The 25,294-nt window shown below is 41.3% G+C and overlaps 1 protein-coding gene across 2 annotated transcripts in view; it reads left to right on the forward strand.

Annotated features, from left to right (window-relative positions):
• Nucleotides 1-20,449, forward strand: part of LOC110497158 (excitatory amino acid transporter 2) — a 58,882-nt gene extending 38,433 nt beyond the window's left edge. The window contains exons 2-11 of one of the 2 annotated variants that reach the window (XM_021573109.2): nucleotides 4,582-4,721; nucleotides 7,056-7,208; nucleotides 7,431-7,681; nucleotides 7,933-8,083; nucleotides 8,424-8,550; nucleotides 9,304-9,537; nucleotides 9,741-9,935; nucleotides 11,743-11,877; nucleotides 12,273-12,510; nucleotides 15,807-20,449. In XM_021573109.2, coding sequence (XP_021428784.1) covers nucleotides 4,592-4,721; nucleotides 7,056-7,208; nucleotides 7,431-7,681; nucleotides 7,933-8,083; nucleotides 8,424-8,550; nucleotides 9,304-9,537; nucleotides 9,741-9,935; nucleotides 11,743-11,877; nucleotides 12,273-12,510; nucleotides 15,807-15,893 — 1,701 coding nt within the window. In that variant the 5' untranslated portion in view covers nucleotides 4,582-4,591 and the 3' untranslated portion in view covers nucleotides 15,894-20,449. The remainder of the gene's footprint in view (nucleotides 1-4,581; nucleotides 4,722-7,055; nucleotides 7,209-7,430; nucleotides 7,682-7,932; nucleotides 8,084-8,423; nucleotides 8,551-9,303; nucleotides 9,538-9,740; nucleotides 9,936-11,742; nucleotides 11,878-12,272; nucleotides 12,511-15,806) is intronic. The other variant, XM_021573111.2, reaches the window with a different exon arrangement.
• Nucleotides 20,450-25,294: the final 4,845 nt, after the last annotated feature.

Consider the following 25,294-nt stretch of genomic DNA (forward strand, 5'->3'; position numbering starts at 1 on the left):
TCAGCAGGTATATTTCACTAGACACCCCCAAAGCCAATTCATGCTTTGGCCGCCTTTCCTTCCAGTTCTCTGCTGCCAATGACTGTAACAAATTGTAAAAATCACTGAAGCTGGAGTCTCATATCGCCTAACTAACTTTGAGCATCGGCTGTCTTAGCAGCTCACAGATCATTGCACCTGTACATAGCCCATCTGTAAATAGCCCATCTAACTACCTCATCCCAAGTATCTCTACTTGCACATTCATCTTCTGCATATCTATCACTCCAGTGTTTAATTGCGAAATTGTAATTACTTGTAATTGTTTTTCTGTTGTGTTATTGACTGTACGTTTCTTTATTCCATGTGTAACTCTGTGTCGTTGTTTGTGCTGCAAAGTATCATTGAACATATTTAATTAATTATGACAATTGAACAGTTTGAGGTGTTCTCAGATACCCTATAGAGAAAAAAAGTATATTTATTTATAATTATACATAGAATTAGGCGTAATGATTATGGCTCTAGATTGCAGGACAAAGCTGTTTCAGGTGTATGAAAAATGCAAAATGTTTCTAACTGCCTCCCTCATGACCCCCCCCCCCCCCCCCCCATCCTCATGTACTTTTTGTCAACTCTAAAATAATGGATGCATGATGCCTCTGCTGCGGAGAGTGACATGTCTTTCTTTGTATCTCACTTCATACATCTGTATTATGTCATTCTCAATCCACTGTCCCAGCAATTTGTTTTTAAAACATCAGTCAATTATTTTACATACAGAGACTAGAGAAACCCAAAATTGGTACTGGGAAAGGTCCCAGAACATTTGTTCGGTCACGGCCAATGTTCTCATAACACAAAAACTGTCCAGTTGGGGTGATGCTTATAGAGTGTTTGTATAAAACATTCACCTGATGTTGCTAGAATGTTCCTAGAACACATTTAATCTGTTCTTTAAGCCTCTGCGCCAAGCTGTGGCCTTGTGTGCTTTTTTCAGTCAGATATGATCAATCAGGACACAGAATATAATTTCTGGGTTATTAAAATATTCCCATCCTCTTCATATATTGTGTACTTGTAACACTGTAATTTGTGTGTTGAAAGTCTTATGAAATGTGATTTTAGTTGAATATGGCTTCCTTTAAATAACTTGTATTCTTGTGTATTCATGTGCTTCTTAAATACAGACTCAGAAACTTCAAATCAGAAAACCTTTTCTCAATTTCAAAATCACATTTCATAACACTTTCAACACACGTTCTAGCAACGTCAGGTGAATCACCACGAATGGACCGTTCTTGTTTTATGAGAACATTTGTTGTGACCTTAAGAAATGTTCTGGGAACTTTCACATAACCAATTTTGGTTTGCTGGTAAACATTAATTGTATATTGTGCATTTACATTACCTGGAACCCTAATGTGAACTTTTGGGGAATGTGCTGTGGTAGTTACAGATGTTGTGCTAAACATTTTAGTGAATGTTAGGAGAATATTCCAAAGATATTTCATTTCAAATAAAACAATTGAAATAAAAACATTTTGTTATCAAAAACATTCTCTGAATTCTCATTCTCTGAATGTTTTGGGGATGTTATCATCCTAATGTTATATAAAACTAGAACCTAACTAGAACTTAATGGAAATCTTAGCTAATGTTCTGGGAATGTTCCCGGTTTGCTGGGATGATTGTTTCACTTGTTATCATTGACCATATTAAGGAAGTGTGACAGTTAATAGATGACAAAAAAGGACAAAGAGGAAACAAACTTTGACTGCACCCCTGGGGTTAGCAGTACCACAGTCACAAATACACTGAGGGTGTCCCAGATGCCTCAATAGACCTCTGTTCCCCACATCCTTACCCTCATGGACAGTAATGGCTGAAAGTACTTGATAGACTTCCACCTCATCATCATTTCTCAAGTATTTTCAGAATTGTAGAGAGAAAGAAGAACAGAACACAGAAAGAGAGCAATGTAGCTAAAATTCTTTATTCTCTTGCAGGACGAAGCCAAAGTATTGACGGATTGATTTTTCTAAACTACCTTATAGGTTCAATGTCGCACAATAGGACAACATTAGACATTTTTTATTTCACTAGACAAGTCGGCTAAGAACAAATTCTTATTTACAATGACAGCCTACACCGCCCAAACCCAGACGACCCTGGGCCAATTGTGCGCCACCTGATGGGACTCCCAGTCATGGCCTCTTTGTGATACAGCCTGGATTTGAACCTGGGTGTCTGTTGTGACACTTCAAGCACTGAGATGCAGTGCCTTAGACCGCTGTGCCACTCAGGCATTAGATTGAATCAGATCAAGTGTTTACCGGTGATAGCCGACACCCACATAGCTGATGTTTTGGCGATGTCGGAGGTGTAACTGTGTTGGAGCTTTCAAATTGGTGAGAAGCTGCTCTTGATCATTGTCACGAAGCCACACCTGACCCACTTGCGTTAGAAGTTCAGAACAAGAAAGTGTAGGCTATATAGAAATAATAATGTTCAAAATTAAAATGATTTAAGGTCAGCCTAATCAAGGTGTAGATTACATCTCACATTCCAGTGTTCAAACTTGTAAACAAAGCTGAATGGTGTTTTTCTTAATGCGACTTAATGTCCGCTTTAGGTATAATGACAAGAGCTGCTTGTGGATTTGACAGCTCTAACACAGTTCCACCTCCAACACCGTCAACACAACCATTATGCGGATGTCGGCTAAAGCGGATCTGATTGAATAGAGCCCTAATTGGACACACAGGCATGCATACAGTATACCTACACACACAACAACACACGCTAAGGAGAAGACTGAAGAAAGGCAATCTCAGCCCCTATAATGATGTGTATAAGGCTTGGCTACAGGATAAAGCAGCTGGCCTGCTCCCAGGCACACAGATGGAGCAAACACTTCCACTTATTAATTTCCTATTTCATACGTGTGAAATCCAGAAAGGACATGTAAACACCATGCACAGGCACACATTAGTCATCATCACGGCTGTTATTATAGTTTTTTTTAAATGACAGAACTAAATAAAAAGTTAGTCACAAAATAAGTCTTGCTTTTGTTTGTTGGAGGAGAAGTCATATTAATTTAGAAGGAAGTGTAATAAAAATGGCATTTATTTGACAATGTAATTTTAAGAGAGCTACTGCTCGAAGTAACCCTGGGCCACCTTGTCATGACAACCTGCTAGGCAACAAGCATCACTACAGAGATACCAGTAGAATTTTCCTTTTTCCTCTCTTTTCATTACATTTAGACCGAGGGCGAGGGGGGAGTGGGGAGCGGTGTCAAGGAGGCAGGAGATTACCTACTGGGCACACACTGGTTGAATCAACGCTGTTTCCACGTCATTTCAAGGAAGTTATGTTGAACCAACATTGAATAGACGTTGAATTGACATCTGTGCCCATTGGCTATTCTGATATGATTAACTATGAATGGCACCCACATTAGTTCTCCTGTCATAGTGCTAGCCAATACAAGATGGGATCTAAAACGCACAGAAAAGAACCCTCTGATTCAGCAGAATAACAAATTAGAGAAACTTACAAAGTACAGTAATAGTTACAGTATACAGTTACAGGCACTAAAATCCAGGCTATTTCTCTCTCTCTTTCCTTCTCTCTCTCTATTGCTCTCTCGCTCTCTTTCTCTCGCTCTCTGTTTCTCTTTCTTGCCTTTATCCCTACTCTATTCTTCTCTCATCATCTTTAATGGGATAGTCAGATTAAGCAGTTAAGGGAACCCTCTTTTCTAAGTATGTAGTGATGGCACACAAAATGTAGTTAACATTTAGTTAACATTTGCCTCAAGTTTACAGTCAAAAAAGGGTTGGAATAAAGTTTAAATACTCCATAGACTGGACCGCCAAGTGAATACAAATATTGACTTTATCTGACAGCTCTGGGACTTGACTTAAAATGCTGCCTCAGATAACAGACCCTGTCAACAACCGATCTAAGTCTCCAAAATACACCATCTGTTCTGATTAAACAGACTTTGAATTCCCTGCCTCTGAGGGAATTCAGTTTTTTAATCACCATCTCACCATCTGTTGGCTGTCGAAGTAACCCTGGGCCACCTTGTCATGACAACCTGCTAGGCAACAAGCATCACTACAGAGATACCAGAGCACTTATTGCATGACCTGCACTTCTAATGTCCTCTATGTATTTAGCAACTGATCATCTCACATTAGGCAAGTCAGTTAAGAACAAATTCTTAACTGTGGGGAAACTGCCTTGTTCTGGGGCAGAACAACATATTTTTTACTTTATCAGCTCAGGGATTTGATCTTGCAACCTTTCGGTTACTGGCCCAACACTCTAACCACTAGGATACCTGCCACCCCATATTTTATATTTAACTCTAGAGACTCAATCTAATCCAGCCTCCTTCCTCACCCTCACAATATGAGGACAGTCGCAATGGCACATGTGCTGATCATATAATATACATCTATAGCTTCTCCAAACATGTGACTGCATGGGCATGTCAGACGCACGTTGTGCATATTAAAGTAACTAACTCTCACTCCCTCTGTCTGTCTCTCTCTGTGGCTCTGTCTGTCTTTCTCTCTTACACAGTGCCGGCATCATGCCTAAGCAAGTGGAGGTGAGGATGCATGAGAGTCATCTGGAGCCCATAGAGGCCAGGCCCAGGAACAAATGTATCAGCTGCTTCTCTTCTCTCTTCAAGAACCTGCTGCTCACACTCACCGTGCTCGGTCAGTACTATTGTCAGCTGTTTTACCAAGCACACAATCACAATCTCTCTCTTTCTCTCTCTCTCTCTCTTCTTCTCTCTCTCTCTCTTCTGTCTGTTTGTGTCTTCCTGTTTGCCTGCATGTCTGCCTATCCATATACTGTATAATGACAAAGATGAATTTCTTACTTGATATATCAGAGCCCATGATGTGTCTCAAACACCTCTTGAGACACCAACGGTTTAACGTTGAGGCAGAGAAAAAGACAAGCATGGGGTGGGTTACACACAAGGCAATTCCGACAGATGACACGGTTCAGTATTCTGGCCAGATGTGCTCTGTCCTGTTATGTTAGTGGCCAGGGCAATGGAGAGGAGAGGAGCAGCCATCTGTGCTTGCCCAGCAAGCCAGGTGGCAGATGCCCTGATCTTCCCTAGCCCAGTACCACCTGGTGCCCCCTCACCACCAACACCTGGCACCCTCCCTTCCCTTATGTGTAGAGTGAGCCATAGATAGATATAGACTGATTATGGATTTATCTGCAGTTCAGGTCATGTGGTCAGGAACAACTCCTGGCCCTAGTCATGTGTAATATGAGGACATAGCAGGGAAGGATATGATAGTCATTTACTATAATGGAATGATGGGCAGAGTGGTAGTGACGCTAAAAATACCCTTTTTGTTTCAGGTCACAGCGGTTTTGTTTGCATTCAGTGGTTTTATGTGTGTTCAAATGAACATGTGTGTGAAAATAAATGAGTGTGTGTGTGTGTCTGTGGGTGTGTCTGTATGTATGTGCGTGCGTGCGCGCATGTGTATTCATAATATATACAACAGACCATTTGGCAGAACACTTTCATAGCGGCTCCCTTAGTGGCGTCAATAATCTGCCATTATGGAAATTGCATAAGGGCTTGGATGAGGGGTTGGGATGGGGTTAGAGATGTAGGATGCTCCATGCACAGGAAAACAAATGCCTTCCTCATCCAGCAGGTGTGCAGCACCAGTAGGGTGAGGTTACGTTTCTGAAGCTGTGCGTGAATGTAAAACAGCTGACAGATATCTGTGAGATTAAAAGGCTTGAATTGCCCCTCTCAGGGCCTGTGATCTTTGGCAGGAATCTAGCAGCAGAGGAAGTGCAGCCTACAGGGGGTGAGGGGTGGGGGCTTGGGTCTGGGCCTAGCCTTGTCAAGCTTGAGCAGGACAGAGAGAGAGACAGAACCGGGGACAGGGATAGGGACTGACCACAGGGCCAGTGTGCAGACGGGACTGCAGGGGGCAGGAGCATTCAGAGTTCAGTTCTCTCTCTGGGGCACAGGGGGAGGAGGGGGTTGGGGTGGAAGGACACGGATAGAGAGTTTGGGGTGTTGGGGGACCAGGGTCTAGTTTTCTATCTAGGATACATGTAGATTGGATTTGGGAAGTGGGTTAGGGATGTTTTCCAAGGTTGAACCATGGGAAGCAAAGGAGGTCTGATGGGCTTGAGGGCACATGGTGATAAAGTCAGGGCCATTGTAGGATCAGAGGAGTGTGTTATTGTTTTCCTCAGGACTACCCTTGCTTATAGGCCTACTCCATATACTGGAGTATAGTGAGAGTGATATTATCATACCCTGATGCTAACTGAGTGTTCCTAGAAAACCTGATTCAGGGGGAATAGAGATGCTCCTCTCCCTGTCTGAAGCTCTGACTCCTCCTCTGTCTTCAAAGAGACCCGCTCTTAATCCTCTATCAGACTCTATCAGCCTGTCTCACACTGGGACTCAATTCTGTCTCCCCAATCCACACCTACCCATTGGCCCCTACACATGCAATCCACAGCCTCTCATAACCAGATCCAGACTGATAAATTAATACGCAACGAGAAGCAGCAATTTAAGGCAGACCTATGGAAATTGAATGTTGTTATTGTTTGTTAATATTCCTATAGATGCCTTTATATCATAAGCAAGTCTTATTTGGAAATTATTCTCATTATCGCCAAACTCTCTCTGCACAGTTTTACAACATGTTTTCTAAATGGAGAAAGTCCTTATCACCCCGGACCTTCTCACAAGGGAGCCAGACACAGCACTCTTGGGTCACTTCCAAATCCTACCTGTTCTTAACTCCTTGGCCCCTGAGTTAGGGACCTATTGCCTTCCCTGCACTAGGGTAATCATGAACACTGTGGCACACAACCTCCTCACTACTGTTTTCTCTCCCTCTGCACTGGTCTCTGTCTCTGGTCACGATGTAGTATTGGTTCCCCTCTCCTCTTATGGTGTCTCTCTCATTCCTCTGGCTGCAGACATAGGGGATTCCCTCTGTATGTATTAGTATTCTTTCACACCCTTCCCCCCTCTCATTCTCCAGGTGTGATTCTGGGGGCTGTGTCTGGGATGCTGCTTCGTTATGCCTCTCCCATCCACCCAGACATTGTCATGGTGATCGCTTTCCCTGGAGACATCCTGATGAGGATGCTGAAGATGTTGATCCTGCCTCTCATCATCTCCAGTTTAATCACAGGTATGGTATGGTACAGTCATGGGTTCAATATAGCAGAGAGAACTACTGTTTTTAAATACAGTTTGTTCAGTTTGTTATTTATTAGTATCAATCATCATCTTTCACTTTTAGCACTTCAAAGTAACTTAATAGGCCTATACTTATTCCATACTGCTATAACAACACATATTCAATCTGAAAGAGGAAAAATGCCAGGTTTAGAAGTGCTTGTTTTGGCTGTAGGTCTGGCTGGTCTAGATGCCAAGTCTAGCGGTCGCCTGGGAACAAGGGCTATGGTCTACTACATGTCCACCACGGTGATTGCTGCTGTGCTGGGAGTCATCCTGGTGCTGGCCATCCACCCCGGAGACCCCAAGATGAAAGAGCAGCTGGGAGATGGCCAAAAACATGACGATGTGTCCAGCCTGGATGCCTTCTTTGACCTCATCAGGAACCTATTTCCTGAGAACCTGGTACAGGCCTGCTTCCAACAGGTAAAATACACTACAACACCCACATTTATTTAACGAGGTGAGTCAATTTTTAGCAAATGTTTTTAACAACAATGGCCTGGATGAGAGAGTCAATAAGGGCCTGGATGAGGCAACCCCAGAACAAGTCTTATGAAGACCACAATGACTTAAATGTTTTTGTATTTACATCCTTAGCCCCTTGTTACCAAAGTTAAGATGGGTTGAGATGTAAGATATTAAGGACTTGTCTGTGTTCTCTTGTCCCACCTCAGATCCAGACAGTCACTAAGAAGGTGGAGAAGGTGATTGAGGAGGACGTCAATGCCACCACCACCCTGGAGGGGCTCCTGTCCAATGCCACCAAGGAACCTGAGTTCATCATCAAGAAGACCCTCCAGTTTAAGAGTGGCATGAACGTGTTGGGTATGGGGGCTTCTCTTTTGGACCAGGCTGCAATTGTTTCTACAACCGCCCAACTGAAAGGAATTGTGCATATGACACTTTTAAAAGTGCCTTTAATTATTTGTCTGAGAATAAACCAGTGCATAACATACAGTATCACACTTTAAGTGATCCCTGGGTGGAGCTAATTCTGTCTCCCTAACTGTAGCAGATTCATCATAAAAACAACTTCTCCATTCACTATCATCTTCTGTCTTCATATCTCTCCGTGAGCCCATTTACTCTACTCATTCCCAGCTGTGATTCCCTATCCTGACTGTGTGATGCAGCTGTGATTCCCTATCCTGACTGTGTGATGCAGGAGTGATTGGCTTCTTCATTGCCTTTGGCATTTGCATGGGGAAGATGGGAGAGAGGGCCAAGCTCATGCTGGAGTTCTTCAACATCCTCAACGAGATTGTTATGAACCTGGTCATCATGATCATGTGGTAAGAGATCTTTAGCCTTTCAAGCCCATTCTATATGGACCTATGGTAGCCATAAAAACTAGAGGAGGCTGATGGGAGGAGTTATTAGAGGATAGGCTCATTGGGTGGCAGGTAGCATAGCGGTTAGAGTGTTGGGCCAGTAACCGAAAGATTGCTGATTCGAATACCTGAGCCATCAAGGTGACAAATATGTCAATGTGTTCTTGAGTAAGGCACTTAACCCCTTATTTGCTCCAGGGGCGCCGTGCTACTAAAACAACACATTTCATTGCACCTATCTGGTGTATGTGACAAATAAACATGTATTTTTTATTGTAATGGCTGGAATGGAATCAATAGAACGGAGACAAGCATGTTTCATGTGTTTGTTACCGTTCCATTTATTCCTTTCCAGACAATACAACGAGTCCGTCCTCATATAGGTCCTCCCACCAAGCTCCTCTGATAGAAACATGGGTATTTTTATGATTGCGTTTGGTAATCCGGTATATATTGTAGACGTTGACTGAGAAGGATACCTCTTTCTCTTCAGAGTGTATACAGTGTTAAACACAGGAGGCTGCTGAGGGAAGGACGGCTCATAATAATGTCTGGAATGGAGTGAATGGAATGGTATCAAACAGATGGAAACCATGTGTTTGATGTGTTTGATACCATTCCATTTATTCCGTTCTAGACATTACTGTGAGCACGTCCTCCCCAATTATGGTGCCACTGGCCGTCTGTGGTGTTAAACCTCTCCTCTGCCCCTAGGTACTCTCCCTTCGGTATCTGCTGCCTGATCTGTGGTAAGATCATCTCCATCGATGACCTGGAGGTGGTTGCTAGGCAATTGGGGATGTACATGGTGACTGTAATTGTGGGCTTGATCATCCACGGAGCCATCTTCTTGCCCGCCATCTACTTTGCCATTGTCAGGAAAAACCCCTACACCTTCTTCATGGGCATCTTCCAGGCCTGGATCACAGCCCTAGGGACAGCCTCCAGGTAAGGGCCACAACGTTGAACGCATCAAACTATTGACACTATTTACATCTAACTGCTGTCACTGTAAATGTACAGGTAACTTTTCATAGAAATATTATAAAATGAGTAATATCTTTCATATTACATATGCAGGCTGAACATTGTGGAATAATGAATGCAACACCGTGACTCTCTCATACTGTAGCTGTGTTTGTCTCTGTCAGTGCTGGGACACTGCCTGTCACCTTCCGTTGCCTGGAGGAAAACTTGGGAATCGATAAGAGAGTCACCCGTTTCGTGCTCCCAGTCGGGGCCACCATCAACATGGACGGAACCGCCCTCTATGAGGCCGTGGCGGCCATCTTTATTGCCCAGATGAACAACATCTATCTGGATGCTGGTCAGATCGTCACTGTCAGGTACAGACTGCCATAAAACATACAGTGCCTTCAGAATATATTCATACCCCTTGTCTTATTCCACGTTTTGTTGTGTTACAGCCTGAATTTTTTTCTCACCCAACTACACACAATACCCCATAATGACGAAGTGAAAACATGATTTAATACATTTTTGCTAATTTATTGAAAATTAAAACCAGAAATATCTAATTTACATAAGTATTCACACCCATGGGTCAATACATGTTAGAATCACATTTGGTAGCGATTACAGCTGTGAGTCTTTCTCTGTAAGTCTCTAAGAGCTATGCACACCTGGATTGTACAATATTTGCACATTATTTTGTTTTAAATTCTTTACTCTGTCAAGTTGGTTGGTGATCATTGCTAGACAACCATTTTCAAGTCTTGACATAGATTTTTTTCAAGCCAATATAAGTCAAAATGGTAACTAGGCCACCCAGGAACATTCAATGTCATCTTGGTAAGCAACTCCAGTGTATATTTGACCTTATGTTTTAGGTTATTGTCCTGCTAAAAGGTGAATTTGTCTCCCAGTGTCTGTTGGAAAGAAGACTGAACCAGGGTTTCCTCTATGATTTTGCTAGTGCTTAGCTCTATTCTGTTTCTTTTTATCCTAAAAAACTCCCTAGTCCTTGCCGATGTCAAGGATACCCATAACATGATGCAGAAAACACCATGCTTAAATATATGAAGAGTGGTACTCAGTGATGTATTATGTTGGATTTGCCCCAAACATAACGCTTTGTATTCAGGACATAAAGTTCATATCTTTGCCACATTTTTTCAGTTTTAATTTAGTGCCGTATTGCAAACGGGATGCATATTTGGGAATATTTGTATTCATTCATGGAGAAATCCCTGAGCGGTTTCCTTCCTCTCCGGCAACTGAGTTAGGAAAGACGCCTGTATCTTTGTAGTGACTGCGTGTATTGAAACAACAAACAAAGTGTAATTAACAACTTCAACATGCTCAAAGGGATATTCAGTGTCTGCTTTAAAAAAAATGTTTTTACCCATCTACCAATAAGTGCCTTTCTTTGCGAGGCATTGGAAAACCTCCCTGGTCTGTGGTTGAATCTGTGTTTGAAATTCACTGCTCGACTGAGGGACCTTACAGATAATTGAATGGGTGGTGAGGTAGTCATCATAGTCAGAGATGAGGTAGTCATCATGTTAAACACTATTATCGCACACAGAGTGAATCAATGCGACTTATTGTGTGACTTGTTAAGCACATTTCTACTCCTGAACCTTTTTAGGGTTTTGCCATAACAAAGGGTTTGAGTACTTATTTAATTTTTTTGTTAATTTATAACAATTCTAAAAACATAATTCTACTTTGACATTATGGAGTGTGTGTAGGCCAGTGACATAATATCACATTAAATTCAGGCTGTAACATAACAAAATGTGGCTGTGAATACTTTTCTGATCAGGGTGGGAATTTCACTGCCTACCTTATCAATTTAATAAGTAGTGATGTAAATTTCAGCAAATTTAGGGGACACTGTTATTCAAAGACACTTATGGCTACCATACATAGTTATGTTTTTGTGGATTAGGCAGGAATTGAGTACTCATCCTCAGGGATGCCAGTCCAAAATATCCTGAATCCCCATATTATTATTACAGTGACACCAACTCACTCTGAACGTGCTTCCTGAAGTAACTGTACCCATTAGCCTCAAGTGCAGTTTGGTTAATAGACACAGTCCTTGGCCTTTGGACTTTTACATTTAATCTGTAGAGCAGTTTTAACCATGAACTGGTTTCTCTCCTGTCTATCTTTCTCCCCATGCAGTCTGACAGCTACCCTGGCCAGTGTTGGTGCGGCCAGTATTCCCAGTGCTGGACTGGTGACTATGCTTCTGATCCTCACTGCAGTGGGCCTGCCAACTCAGGACATCAGCCTGCTGGTTGCTGTTGACTGGCTCCTGTGAGTGGATCTGCATTGCTAGTGATTCAGAACCAAGTTAATGTAGTCATATGTATTCAAAGTCAAGGAGCTGATTGTGGGGATGGCAGGTAGCCTAGTGATTAAAGCTTTGGACTGGTAACCGAAAGGTTGCAAGATCAAATCCCCAACCTGACAAGGTAAAAATCTGTTGTTCTACCCCTTAACAAGGCATTTAACCCTCTGTTCCTAGGCTGTCATTGAAAATAAGAATTTGTTCTTAACTGGCTTGCCTAGTAAAATTAAATTGTCTATACAGGATATATACCATGCTCTCAGTTAAAGCAGATTTTTTTCTTACCCCTATCCATCCCGTTTTCTGATCTCCACACAACACTTTGGTGTATTCCCACCCATTCCTTTTTTTCCTATCCCAGGGACCGGTTCCGTACCTCAGTGAACGTGGTGGGAGACTCATACGGCGCGGGCATCGTGTACCACCTGTCCAAGGCTGAGCTGGACGAGCTGGACGCTACACATGGCAAGTCAGATGACATTGAGATGATGAACAAGACCTCGTCCTACTATGATGACCTCAAGAACCACCACGAAAACAACTCCAACCAGTGCGTCCAATATGCCGCTCACAATTCAGTAGTGGTAGATGAGTGCAAGGTACAATTCATGCTTGCTGACATAGAGACCGGTATATAGCTGCCTAACATGTTGCATGCTGCACTGCAACTTTTCTTTTCTCGCTTTCATTTTGCATGTTTGTTTGATGCCATTGTAAATACATACACAGTTATTTTAAGAAGAAACAGAAAAATATAAAAAAATACATGTGTATATATTTCTGTGTGAATTCGCTTGGAATATCAGCCTTTGTGCAATATTTATAAGAATACATTCTAAACTTGCAGCATTTTTTTCTGTTTTTGTAAATACCACAAACAGCTTATGTAAATACCCAAATAATTGCAAACCAGAAAACATGCACCCACAAATATGAGACAGTGTCTCTCACAAGTGCAAATCCAAATCAGTGGGCTTACCCTAATGCCCTCTCCCGCCACCACCTCCCCCACTCATCACCCCCCTTCCGCCACCACCTCCCCCACTCACCACCCGGCCTCATTCCCTCCCTTTCAACCTGCTGGGGTTGGATCTGAGAGAGAGGGAAAGCCATCTAAGCTGCGCATGCAGGTTTCACCACTATCTCCTTCCCCAAATCCCTTGTCAAATGATGTGGTTTAGGCTTTTCTCCGGGCTACTTCAGAGGCCGTGCTGGATTATTCCTGCTGCTTTCTAGGCTTCGTTATTGAATTTGTGATCAAATTAGACTTCATAGGGTTTATGAGAAAACACTGTAGATGTGCATTCTCTTCGTACTCTGTTATATCCATTAAAATGACTTAAATTCCTCTGTCTAACTGGATCATTTTAAAGGGATTTCATATAATTGCAGTGAGAGTGATACAGTGCTTCATTAGCACTGCATTTTATGACTGAGCCCTGGCACCCTCCAGACCGGGACTGAGTCTTTAGAGATGAGATGCTTTTGCATTTTCAGACCAGTTATTCTTGCTCATTGTGACAAATCTTGTGAAATTGGAAGATACAATGTAGCTCACGCATAACCTGAAACAGTAACACTTTGAATCCACTGTTTGAATAGATCAAGGCCGTTGGCTGCTATGATGTGGTGGAATTTGGGCTGCTTATTTTGTAGAGCAGCGGGCCCTGCTTTCAAAGGGCCTACTGATGAACCCGTTCATTTATTACAGGATCAAGGGTGTTGCCTAGCAACACGGAGGCCCTTGCACTCCAATGGTCTGACCACAACAATATACTGTATTCTGACAGTTTTGTATCCATCCATTAAGCTAGCGAAGCATGGTACAAAGGCTGTTTTCTTCCAATGTTTTCTCTCTTTATTTTCTTGTGTGTGTTGGGTGTACATTAACTAACTCAAATAACTTTTCTAACATTTAACCAAAGACACAACCCATTGTAGAACGCCTTGCAAAATAACTTGTACAGACTAAAACATAACATTGCACTCATTTTGTAGTATTTTGTACCTTGTTTAATTTGTATCTGTTTTTGTATTTCTAACATTTTATATACCGATCTTCTATTTTAATTTATTCACGCTGTTTTCGCAGAGCATTTTCCTGTACAGCAAGAAACACACATTGTAGCGTAGGCAAGGTTTAAAACGTTTGTAATTTCAACTTAAAAATGTCAGACTGGATTTGATTAATGTTTCCAGGGGTTGGAACCAAAATAATTTTCCAATCGTTTAGTTATGAACAGAACTATTATTTGTTTCGTTCTGTTCCACTCTTACGACCTGCAAAATTAAGTTCTGAACCAGTTCAAACCCAAATAAAGTACCGGTTTATAGCGTTCCTTTATGTTACTTTTTAAACCTGTATTTTTTTAGCGTTAGCTCTACATTGAATTACTTCATCAATCAGTGCAAATAGATCAGCTTGCAATAGAGCGGGCAACCTATAGACTTGTTTACATGCTCAATAACAAGTGTAGGGTGTGAGATGCAACTGGAATTTTGCGATTGGGAGAGAGTGACACAGGGTGGAGGCGGAGGCTTGGCTTTAAGTGCTGGGCATCTTGTTATGACATGCATTATCTAAATTAGGCCCATAGAATTATACATATGGTGGAGCGGCTTCTATGGAGGAACTTTGAATGTCTTTGAACTTTCGAGAGTTGGCTTAATGTTGGACCAGAGCTAGCTAGCTAACAAGCTTGTGTGTGCAGAGCGTCACCAGAATTAAAAATACTTAGTTAATAAATCCAATGTGAAGAATGATAACTATATTATCTGTAACTAGGTTGGAAAAGTTTCCAGGTTGCGCAGCGGTCTAAGGCACTGCACTGGGGTGCTAGATGCGTCACTACAGACCCGGGTTCAATTCCAGGCTGTGTCGCAGGTGGCCGTGAACGGGAGACCCATGAGGTGGCGCACAATTGGCCCAGCGTCTTGTCCTTGTCCCATCACACTCTAGTGACTCCTTGTGGCAGGCCAGGGGCATGCACGCTGACTTTGGTTGCCAGCTGTACGGTGTTTCGTCCAACACATTGGTACAGCTGGTTTTTGGGTTAAGCAAGCAGTGTGTCATGAAGCAGTGTGGCTAGTCGGGGTCGTGTTTCGGAGGACACATTGCTCTCAATATGTGCGCCTCCCGAGTCCATATGGGAGTTTTAGCAATGGGACAAGATTGTAACTACCTTATTAACCAGTTCCCATGCTTTTAAAATAACGGTTCTGTTCCGGAACAGAGCACTTTAGTTCCCGGTTCTGATTATTTTCCTCACTTATTATTATTTATTTATTTATTCGGTTTTCTGTTCCCTAAATCAATTCCAACCCCTGAATGTATCAACCCCTACAAAAATGTTTATTCATTATAATCCGCATAATAATTCACATTTCCTGCGGCTGAATCATTATTTTCCTGCTGTGAGAAGCAGGGTCAAATTAAGATCCTCTGTATTTCACTGCATGTTAAATTTGTGATTATATGTTGATTGTTCTCAGGTCAGTAAAAAGGTCTGGTGCTCGTTGTTAAGACAGACCACCGTGATTCCATCAGCATGATCCTCAGTGATTGTCCAGGTCTTCCTGATACCTTCAGTATACACCTATCTGTTATATTGTGATCATTCATATCATTGGAGCACAGAACCAATTGTTTCATTATGATAGTCTTTCGTTGATATTTTGACACTTAAAACAATTAGAAAAGTACAATTTGAAAGTAAAAGCCTTTAAGTATATAATGTATGTGCAACCAAATGCAAACCAAATGATCAGAGTAGTTCTACAGTTCTTCTGCTGTCTTTGCTCCAAAGTATTAAGTCCAGGTCATGAAGCATGCACTGTGCCTGTTTACATAGATGTGTAAACCTGCTGTTTAGATGTCCATGGTGATTGCTTTCAGGTAACCTCGACCACAAATGGCTCTACCGCTGCGGCGACCATGGCGGAGTGCATGCTTGTTGAGGAGGAACCCCAGAAGCGTGAATAAAGCCAGCACACAGGTCCCCAGTTCCACATGCTTTCCTATCTGGTGAAAAAAAGAGTCATGCGAACAAAACTACTAATTGTCTTCTTTTTTATGTCGTTTTATTTCTTTTTTGAAATGTTTGTATTAGTTCCTACAGTGTTTCTAACCGTCTATCTGACTGACTAAGAGGACTAATACTAATTCACTCATCGGTGAGATGATAACAAAGGTATGTTTTACCTGTTAGAGCACTAATGTGTGCTTCATAGCAAACATTTGCACAACATAAATTATTCCTATAAATATATGCATCTATAAGAGTACTGCATTCAAAGCAGGGGGAAAGCAGGGGGAGGGTCAGAGTTTGGGGGAGTAACAATGGAACAACAGTCCTCCAGAATTTGATTGTAGCTGTGAGTTTGGTACTGGCAATTTGGCAGTCTAACAACAGACAATGTGTGGAAGATAAGAGCTGAGTCATGCTAGACTGAAGGAATGCCTGTATCAAACTTGACATTATTACACACGTCATTACTATTACCAATGATACCACAGTAGGCATCTGTTGAGCCCTGGTCCCTTTTTCCTCACAAGTTAACCTTTGACCTATACCTGACAGAGCCCATGTGACCTATCTGAGTGTCTTTATTACCTGATATTACCCACAATCCCCAGGGGGAATTATTGTGGTGATACTGTAGAATAGAGAGACACATAAGGGCAGGGTCTGCAACCTGAGCCTTACTCCACAAGCACATGTTCTCTGGAGTTCAAAAGCACAAAACACAAACGAAACATGGAACCTCTCCTTCCCTTTTTTATTGTAATATGTTCTTTTTCTACTGTAAGGGAAAGGGACTTCTTAAATGTCGCTTCTAGCTTCTAGTGTGAGATTATATACTGTATCTGTGTGGATGGGTTGGGGGTGAGAACATGACATATCTCCCCAGTTACTAATAGGGACCAAACAGGCTATATAATCAAGCCAGAAGCCTTTGAAAAACCTCCATGACTTATTGACGGTCATTTATATGGTCTTTCGGGGTTTCTTACTCTGTACACAATCTATTTGTAGCTAACTCCAAGTGAAGAAGGTGTCTCATTACTCATTTTAACTCCTGCAAATTATATACCAAGAGGTGCATAAAGATCTCTTCACGCAATTACTGCAATGCCTCAAACAGAAACGTAAAGGTGAAATTTGTCCCCAGATACCAATATATCAATAGCTTCAGTTCAGGGATGTTTTTCATATAAATTAGTCCAAGTACAGAAGTGTAGGAGGTATTTATCAGACCCTTCTCCCTTCCACTGAAGCTATCTATTTGACTATCTGATGCTAAAAATAATGAGAATCAAGTGTAAATTGTGAAGGATCTAGCAAGATACGATAAATATCTTGATAAATATGACAAGCAAAAAATCAAGTTGTTCTAAAACTGAAAATAAATGTAATACTGAGAAGTACAAATAGCACAATTGCAGCTTTGAGGATAAAAGAGTAATAGATCATTTTTTTATCCCTTTTTGACACTGGTCTCTTTTCACATTTGACATTTGTAATTCGAAGAACCCAATAAAGGGAAACTATACTCAGGCTGTAGCATTAACTCCTTGAAAGATACACTTTCACCAAGCCCTCAACATGTTTACCTGCTCATGAAAGAACATAGGATATTGACACTTGCCTTTATATAACACAACTTAAATATGAAAGAACATAGGATATTGACACTTGCCTTTATATAGCACAACTTAAATATGAAAGCTTTGACTTTGAACACCGACTGTTTAACACCTTGATATTTTTTAAAGATAAACATTTTTTGTATATCTTGCTATTTGACATAGACAAAGTTTCCCTTTACAACTATTACTAAGTAAGATACTTTAATGAAGGGATTATTTTTAGCCAGCAAATTTTCAAATTTTTCCAATTTTACCATTCCAGTGACTCCAATTTTCTTGGCTTCCCTTAGTGCCTGAAAGTACAAACACACATATATTATCAAAGATGCCACAGAACAACCATAGAAGTGAAAAAAGTAATACGACTGCAAGTTTCAACAGGTTGATAACTCACTGCACAACTAGTGGCCAGTTGGCAGTATTTACATCCCAACTATTTTTATCCACCCCAAGAGTGGGGTCTCCTTTGTGAGTAAACAACCTATTACCACAGACGATGATGACTGTTCTCAGAGACCCTGAATGCTGCAGCTGTGTGTATCATTGGTCTCATATTGTTACTAATGTATAGCAGTCATCTTGATGCCTGAAAATGGCCACTACAAACATGGCAACAATCAGGTTGGAGAATTCTATCCCCCTAATGGAACCAAACTGGCTAAAAAGATAAACCCACATGAAGTTTGATCACTGGCTGCTAATCATTAATGCATGTATGTGATTGTATGAGAGACATTTTGTGCAGGTGAGGCGTTCTGCAGGTGTGGATTTCTTTATCTGTGTCATGTCCTGCTCTATGGTCTAGTTTTGTTTATTTTGTTCAATGACAACCTTGCTTTGAAGATTTTAACTCCAAACTGTGCAGTCAGTTTGACCGTTATAACAATGCCGAGTCACACTAGAAAACTTAACAAGCATTCACAGTGCAGCACACAGTCATTTAGTTACCTAAAAAACTTTCTCAGTCAGAATATCAATGCCACGTTGCTTTTGAGCTTGTATAACAAAGTGTTCTTCTCTATGCCACAGCACACAATGGTGTTCTGTTGTAAGAGCTGCATGGACCCTGCCATCACACACAGACACAACGCACAGACACACACACACCCCCATGCCCGCACACACACATATGCACACACAAGTATGCACACTTGCATACATGCACAGACGCACACAACACATACACACATCCGACACTTGCATGCACACACGCACACAATTAAACCTGGAATGTCACCACACACATTCTAACATGCAATGAGTGAGATGCTGAGCACAGCACTAAAACCCCTGATGGCACTAGGGCTAGGGCCTGACCTTTGACCTTGTGACCTTCAGGAATTTGTCCTCCAATAAGGAGAGTGTTTGAACACTATTCTGTTCAAACTCACTGTTGTAGGAGCATGAAGTTAAAAATGATGATATTTGTTTTGCACCACTATCTTAAAAGCATGATATTGAAGTGCCTCCTTGCACTTTGTGTACATATTGAGGGTAACAAATATTTTGTTTTATTTTTGGGAGGGGGGGGGGGGTTGACATGGTATGTAGGAATAGAGATTAAATGCTGTGACAGTTTTTTGTAATCCTCTAGAGAAATATTATCTATGTTCTGAATAAAAATAGATTAGTCAAAATGTCTAGAAAATAAAGTGTAATAAATTGCTTATTTTTATTTGTTAATAGCTGTGAACTAGTTCTCACTTAGCTGCCACACATCAATATATGCATATCTTTTTTTGTATCTAATGTAAGCGTTTTGAATGTTTGTTCCATAGAGATATAAGTTGTGTCCATTCATTTTCATTGTGCATACATGTTCCAGAGATAACAATGATTCTGAAGTGCACAATGTTGAACTGGAAAGACAAATAGAAAGAGGAAAAACTATCTGATTAAAAAAAAGGAGTCCATGTGGGGTGATGTGCTGTTTCTAAGTTGGTCAGATGTGGATGTTATCATGATTAGGTCTCCAGATTAAGAGGAAAAGGTCAAATGTACTATTAACTAGTGAAACAAGTACAGCTTAGCTTGTTCATTATGACTAAAACAGCAAATCTGATCAGAATGTCGGGCCTAGCATCTAACAAAATATAGCTCCTCATGTGGTCACCCTGATCCTGTTCCAGGAATCATCTAGACTTTCTATCAGAGAACACCACACTCACCATCAGTGTCCGCCTCCTGTCTTGTGCTTTATGCATCATATTGTGGTAACTACAAGACACAATTAAATACACCAAACAGTCAGATTTCATGTTTAGATTATTCCTCACAGTTAGAGACAGTAATTGTAACGAGCCCAAGTGCCATATCCATACACTAGCCTCTGTCTATCCAGAAGTATCAACCTACCAGCACCATTTCATAAACCTATCCACACACATAATGTTAAATTTACCTTTTTGCCTTTCTTCTTTTTCATCACAATTGTTTGCACACACACAAACAAACCCAATATTGAGTAAAGAGGATGCTCAAATGGAAATGGGTTGGCCCAGTATTTCTAAGATGAGCCAGTATATCTTCAAGTCTGTATTCTGCAGAAGTCTCGGTGTTTCTGATAGGCTCCTCCTGAGTAGACCTGATAACCTGATCGGCTCCTCCTGAGTAGACCTGATAACCTTTCTCACTCCTGCCCTACCTTTCACTCCCTCGCTTACTGTTCTAGGATGTCCCTTATTTGTAAAGCTGTTGCTGTAATTTTGATGTAAAGGGAGACATTATGTCTGGGGGACAGAATATGACAAAATAAAGACAAAAAAATATCTGAATTATTTTCTTTACCAGATCTGTGGTATAAAAGTATGTTCATACATATCAATAAGTGTTGTACCATTGGTGTACATACGATTATGATAACTAATAAATGTTGATTCATAACTCAATGTGGTCTGTCCTTTTAGATTTTTTGATGAACACAATTTACAAGGCTGGCACTCACATTGAACTGTATATGTGCTACCTTCATTCAGTCTTCTTGACTATCAAGTGATCACTTGTCATGGCATACTGTACTGTACTCTGAGGATTGACTTAAGGTCAGTTGATTGACACAAACACACACACACACACACACACACACACACACACACACACACACACACACACACACACACACACACACACACACACACACACACACACACACACACACATATTATGAATAATTCACTGCAGCCTTTTGTTTTGGCTCTATTAGACCCCTGTCTCTGTGTTGCTTCTCCAATTAAACTTCAGTAATTATGTGCCCTTTCCCCACATCTCAGAGAGAGAGAGAGAAATAGACAGCCAAATAGAGAGAAATAGATTGACAGGGGGAACAAACCTAAAACTAGTATAACAAAGGTGATTAATTCATATTATATTGATGAAAATTGATACAATAGTACATTTTGGTAGACATATTTTTACTGCTCCAATTCCGTTGGTAAACAGTTTATAATAGCAATATGGTACCTGGGGTTTGTGATATGTGACCAATATACCACAGCTAAGGGCTGTGTCCAGGCACTCCGTGTTGCGTTGTACAGAAGAACAGCCCTTAGACGTGGTATATTGACCAAATACCACACCTCCTCGGAAGTTATTGCTTAACCATAAAATTGGAGTGCAAACAACAGAAGTCAAACCAATATCATGACACACACAATACTTATAGTTTAAAGCATGTGATGAAGGAATTACAGATTGAAGGTGAGAACCAAATGATCCGTTTCCAAACTACTTAGAGAAAATCCTTACTCGTGTGTACTGTCGGTATGTGTGTGTTGCACAATGTGAATGGAATTTCAGCCATGTGTACTTTCACTTTTGCTTATGTCTCACAACTCCCCTAAAGGGAAAGTGTGTGTGTGTGTATAAAAGGCTGATCATCAATGAGGAGTTGAAAGATAGGATAGACAGAACCTGGTAAACCTGAGCAGGATAGTTCAGACTTACAGACAAGCTGTACTTTAACTTCTTGGTGACAGGGGGCAGTATTTTCACATCCAGATGAAATGCATGCCCACATTCAACTGCCTGCTACTCATCCCCAGAAGATAAGATATGCATATTATTAGTAGATTTGCATAGAAAACACTCTGAAGTTTCTAAAACTGTTTGAATCATGTCTGTGAGTATAACATAACTTATTCAGCAGGCGAAACCACGGGGACAAACCATTCAGATTTTTTTTTGCAGGTCACTCTCTTTTCAATGAGATTTCATTGGGAATCCAGATTTCTAAGGGACATATTTGCAGTTCCTACCGCTTCCCCTGGATGTCACCAGTCTTTTGAAATTGGTTAAGGTTTTTCCTTTGTGTAATGAAGAAGTAGCCCTGTTCAGAACGAGGGTCACTTGTAGTGTACTGTTAGATAGAGGCGAGTGACTAGAAAGCTAGCTACAGTTTGTTTTCCTCCTGTATTGAACACAGATCATCCCGTCTTCAATTTTATCTATTATTTACGTTAACAAATACCTAAAGTTGTATTACAAAAGTAGTTTGAAATGTTTTGGCAAAGTTTACAGGTATCTTTTGAGATATTTTGTAGTCACGTTGCGCAAGTTGGAACCGGTGTTTTTCTAGATCAAACTCGCAAAATAAATTGACATTTTGGATAGATATCGACGGAGTTAACCGAACAAAAGGACCATTTGTGATGTTTATGGGACATATTGGAGTGCCAACAAAAGAAGCTCGTCAAAGGTAAGGCATTAATTATATTTTTATTTCTGCGTTTGGTGTCGCGCCTGCAGGTTTGAAATATGCTTTTCTCTCTTTGTTTACGGAGGTGCTGTCTTCAGATAATAGCATCGTTTGCTTTCGCTGAAATGCCTTTTTGAAATCTGACATGTTGGCTGGATTCACAACAAGTGTAGCTTTAATTTGCTATCTTGCATGTGTGATTTAATGAAAGTTAGATTTTTATAGTAATTTATTTGAATTTGGGGCTCTGCATTTTCACTGGCTTTTGGCCAGGTGGGACGCTAGCGTCCCACATATCCCAGAGAGTTTGATATTAACACCATGGCAGAAATGTTAGTATTCTCTGCCCTGCAGAAGTCTTCCTACATCACAGAGCTGAGTGGAGAGAAGTTGATGGTTTCTGAGCAGGCTTGGAGGGCAACCTAAGAGATACTGGAGGATGCTTTGGAGAAGCGCTTCTATGGCTTTCCAGCCAGCTTTGGCTACAGCTGATCAGAGCCCTTGGACTCCTACTAGTTCTGCTACATCCCTCAGGGACCAGTTCTGCATGCTCCTCAGGGACCTTCTGCAGTTGATGAAGGAGATGAGCTTCAGAGAGGACTCAGACCCTCGAGAGAGTGAAACCTTTGCCTACATCTGTCCCGAAGACGGGAACAACTTGGTCTACTGTGCAAGGAATTCTGGTCAGCACCAGATGGCCTGTGCCAGGATTCTAAACAAGTCACCCTCATCCACGAGGTGTCTCACCTGCTGGGAACAGAGGACATCACCACTGAACTCCTTACTGTGGAGATCGTTGAGGTCTATGGAACATTGCTGGGGGGTTTCCATTGCATTATAGACGAGGACAGCAAGGGACACTTTCGAGAGGAGGTGGCCCAGGTCAATGCCAACTGTCTGGAGCATGAGTTTGAGACCATTATCAACCACGAGAAGAGTTACCAGGATGGTAGATACACATGCTGTGAGGGGACCAAGAGGAACTCAGTCTGTAGATCCAGATCTACAGCACATTACTATTTTATCAGCACTTTGGTTAGTATGACACCAAGAATGCTCCTTCTTTTGCTCAGGCATGTACTGTCTATTCTAAAGAGCTAAATATACTGTAGTTTATGTCACCAGTAAATGTCGGCAAGTATGACAAATGCAAATGTTGATGCATCACAGCTAATAATCGTGCACAGAAGAAGATAATAAAGCTTCAGCATAGTTGTCATTCTTGTTAATTTTTCTTTTCTGCAGAGGATAAGAGTAAGGAGATGGAAGAGAAGCTTCTGGAGTACCAGAAACCAGTACAACGTCCTTATTTTCACAAAGGGACAGTGAAGTATGCTAAAATAAGGAACAGAGCTTGCAGGAAGTCTCATACACCTCATCCTTAAATTATAGAAAATAGCACTGTTTTATTTATGATGATCATAGCAGTATTTTAGCCTACGGAAGGAGAAGATTTAAACACACAGCATATCACTGTCATTCTGACTAAGAATAAAATCTAAAAGCAAATGTTGTACTTTCATCTTTCTTTCTTGTAAGGTGTGGTTCTTCTGGTCAGGTAATCTCATGAGTTATAGAACGTTCACAGAAAATTGAGGGCTAGGCTTGTGGATGGACATCTAACATCAGGATGCAGACGTTCCCTCTTTTATAAGAAACAATGAAACACTTGACTGGAGCCTCACCTGCACTTAAGGCATTCAACAAACCTTACAACAGGTACATACAGTAAGACATTACATGAAGCTAGTTATAATAGGTGTCATGACATGTAATGTCAACTGTAAAGTGTTACCAAAATATACCTACGTACCTTCAGAAAGTATTCACACCCCTTTACTTTTCCACACTTTGTTGTGTTGTGTTTCAAATCGATTTGTGCCGCTGATGTCACGCCCTGATCTTAGATACTTTTTATGTCTCTAATTTGGTTTGGTCAGGGCGTGAGTTGGGGTAGGCATTCTATGTTTTGTGTTCTATGTTTTCTATTTCTGTGTGTTTGGCCGGGTGTGGTTCTCAATCAGAGGCAGCTGTCTATCGTTGTCTCTGATTGAGAACCATACTTAGGTAGCCTTTTCCCACTTGTGTTTCGCGGGTAGTTATTTTCTGTTTTGTGTGTCTGCACCAGACAGAACTGTTTTGTTTGTGCCGCTTCGTTATTTTTTTGTTCTAGTGTTCAGTTTTATTAAAATTCATGAACACGTACAACGCTGCATCTTGGTCCTCTTCTTCAAACAGCCGTTACAGCTGATCTACACGCAATACCCAATAATGTCAAAGTGAAATTTACAAACAAATTCAAAATTAAAAGCTGAAATGTCTTGAGTCAATAAGTATAGATATAACTTAATTTTATTATGCATACACTGGGGCAAAAAAGTATTTAGTCAGCCACCAATTGTGCAAGTTCTCCCACTCAAAAAGATGAGAGAGGCCTGTAATTTTCATCATAGGTACACTTCAACTATGACAGACAAAATAAGAAAAACAATCCAGAAAAACACATTGTAGGATTTTTAATGAATTTATTTGCAAATTATGGTGGAAAATAAGTATCCTACCTATCTCTCTGATTTGGTCCTGCCGAACATACCTACACGTACGCTACGGTCACGACGCAGGCCTCCTAATTGTCCCTAAAATTTCTAAGCAAACAGATGGAGGCAGGGCTTTCTCCTATAGAGCTCCATTTTTATGGAACGGTCTGCCTACCCATGTCAGAGACGCAAACTCGGTCTCAACCTTTAAGTCTTTACTGAAGACTTATCTCTTCAGTGGGTCATATGATTGAGTGTAGTCTGGCCCAGGAGTGGGAAGGTGAATGGAAAGGCTATGGAGCAACGAACCGCCCTTGCTGTCTCTGCCTGGCCGGTTCCCCTCTTTCCACTGGGATTCTCTGCCTCTAACCCTATTACAGGGGCTGAGTCACTGGCTTACTGGGGCTCTCTCATGCCGTCCCTGGAAGGGGTGCGTCACCTGAGTGGGTTGATTCACTGATGTGGTCATCCTGTCTGGGTTGGCGCCCCCCCTTGGGTTGTGC

Source organism: Oncorhynchus mykiss, chromosome 2 (genome assembly GCF_013265735.2).
Source record: "Oncorhynchus mykiss isolate Arlee chromosome 2, USDA_OmykA_1.1, whole genome shotgun sequence".
NCBI classification, from domain to species: domain Eukaryota; kingdom Metazoa; phylum Chordata; class Actinopteri; order Salmoniformes; family Salmonidae; genus Oncorhynchus; species Oncorhynchus mykiss.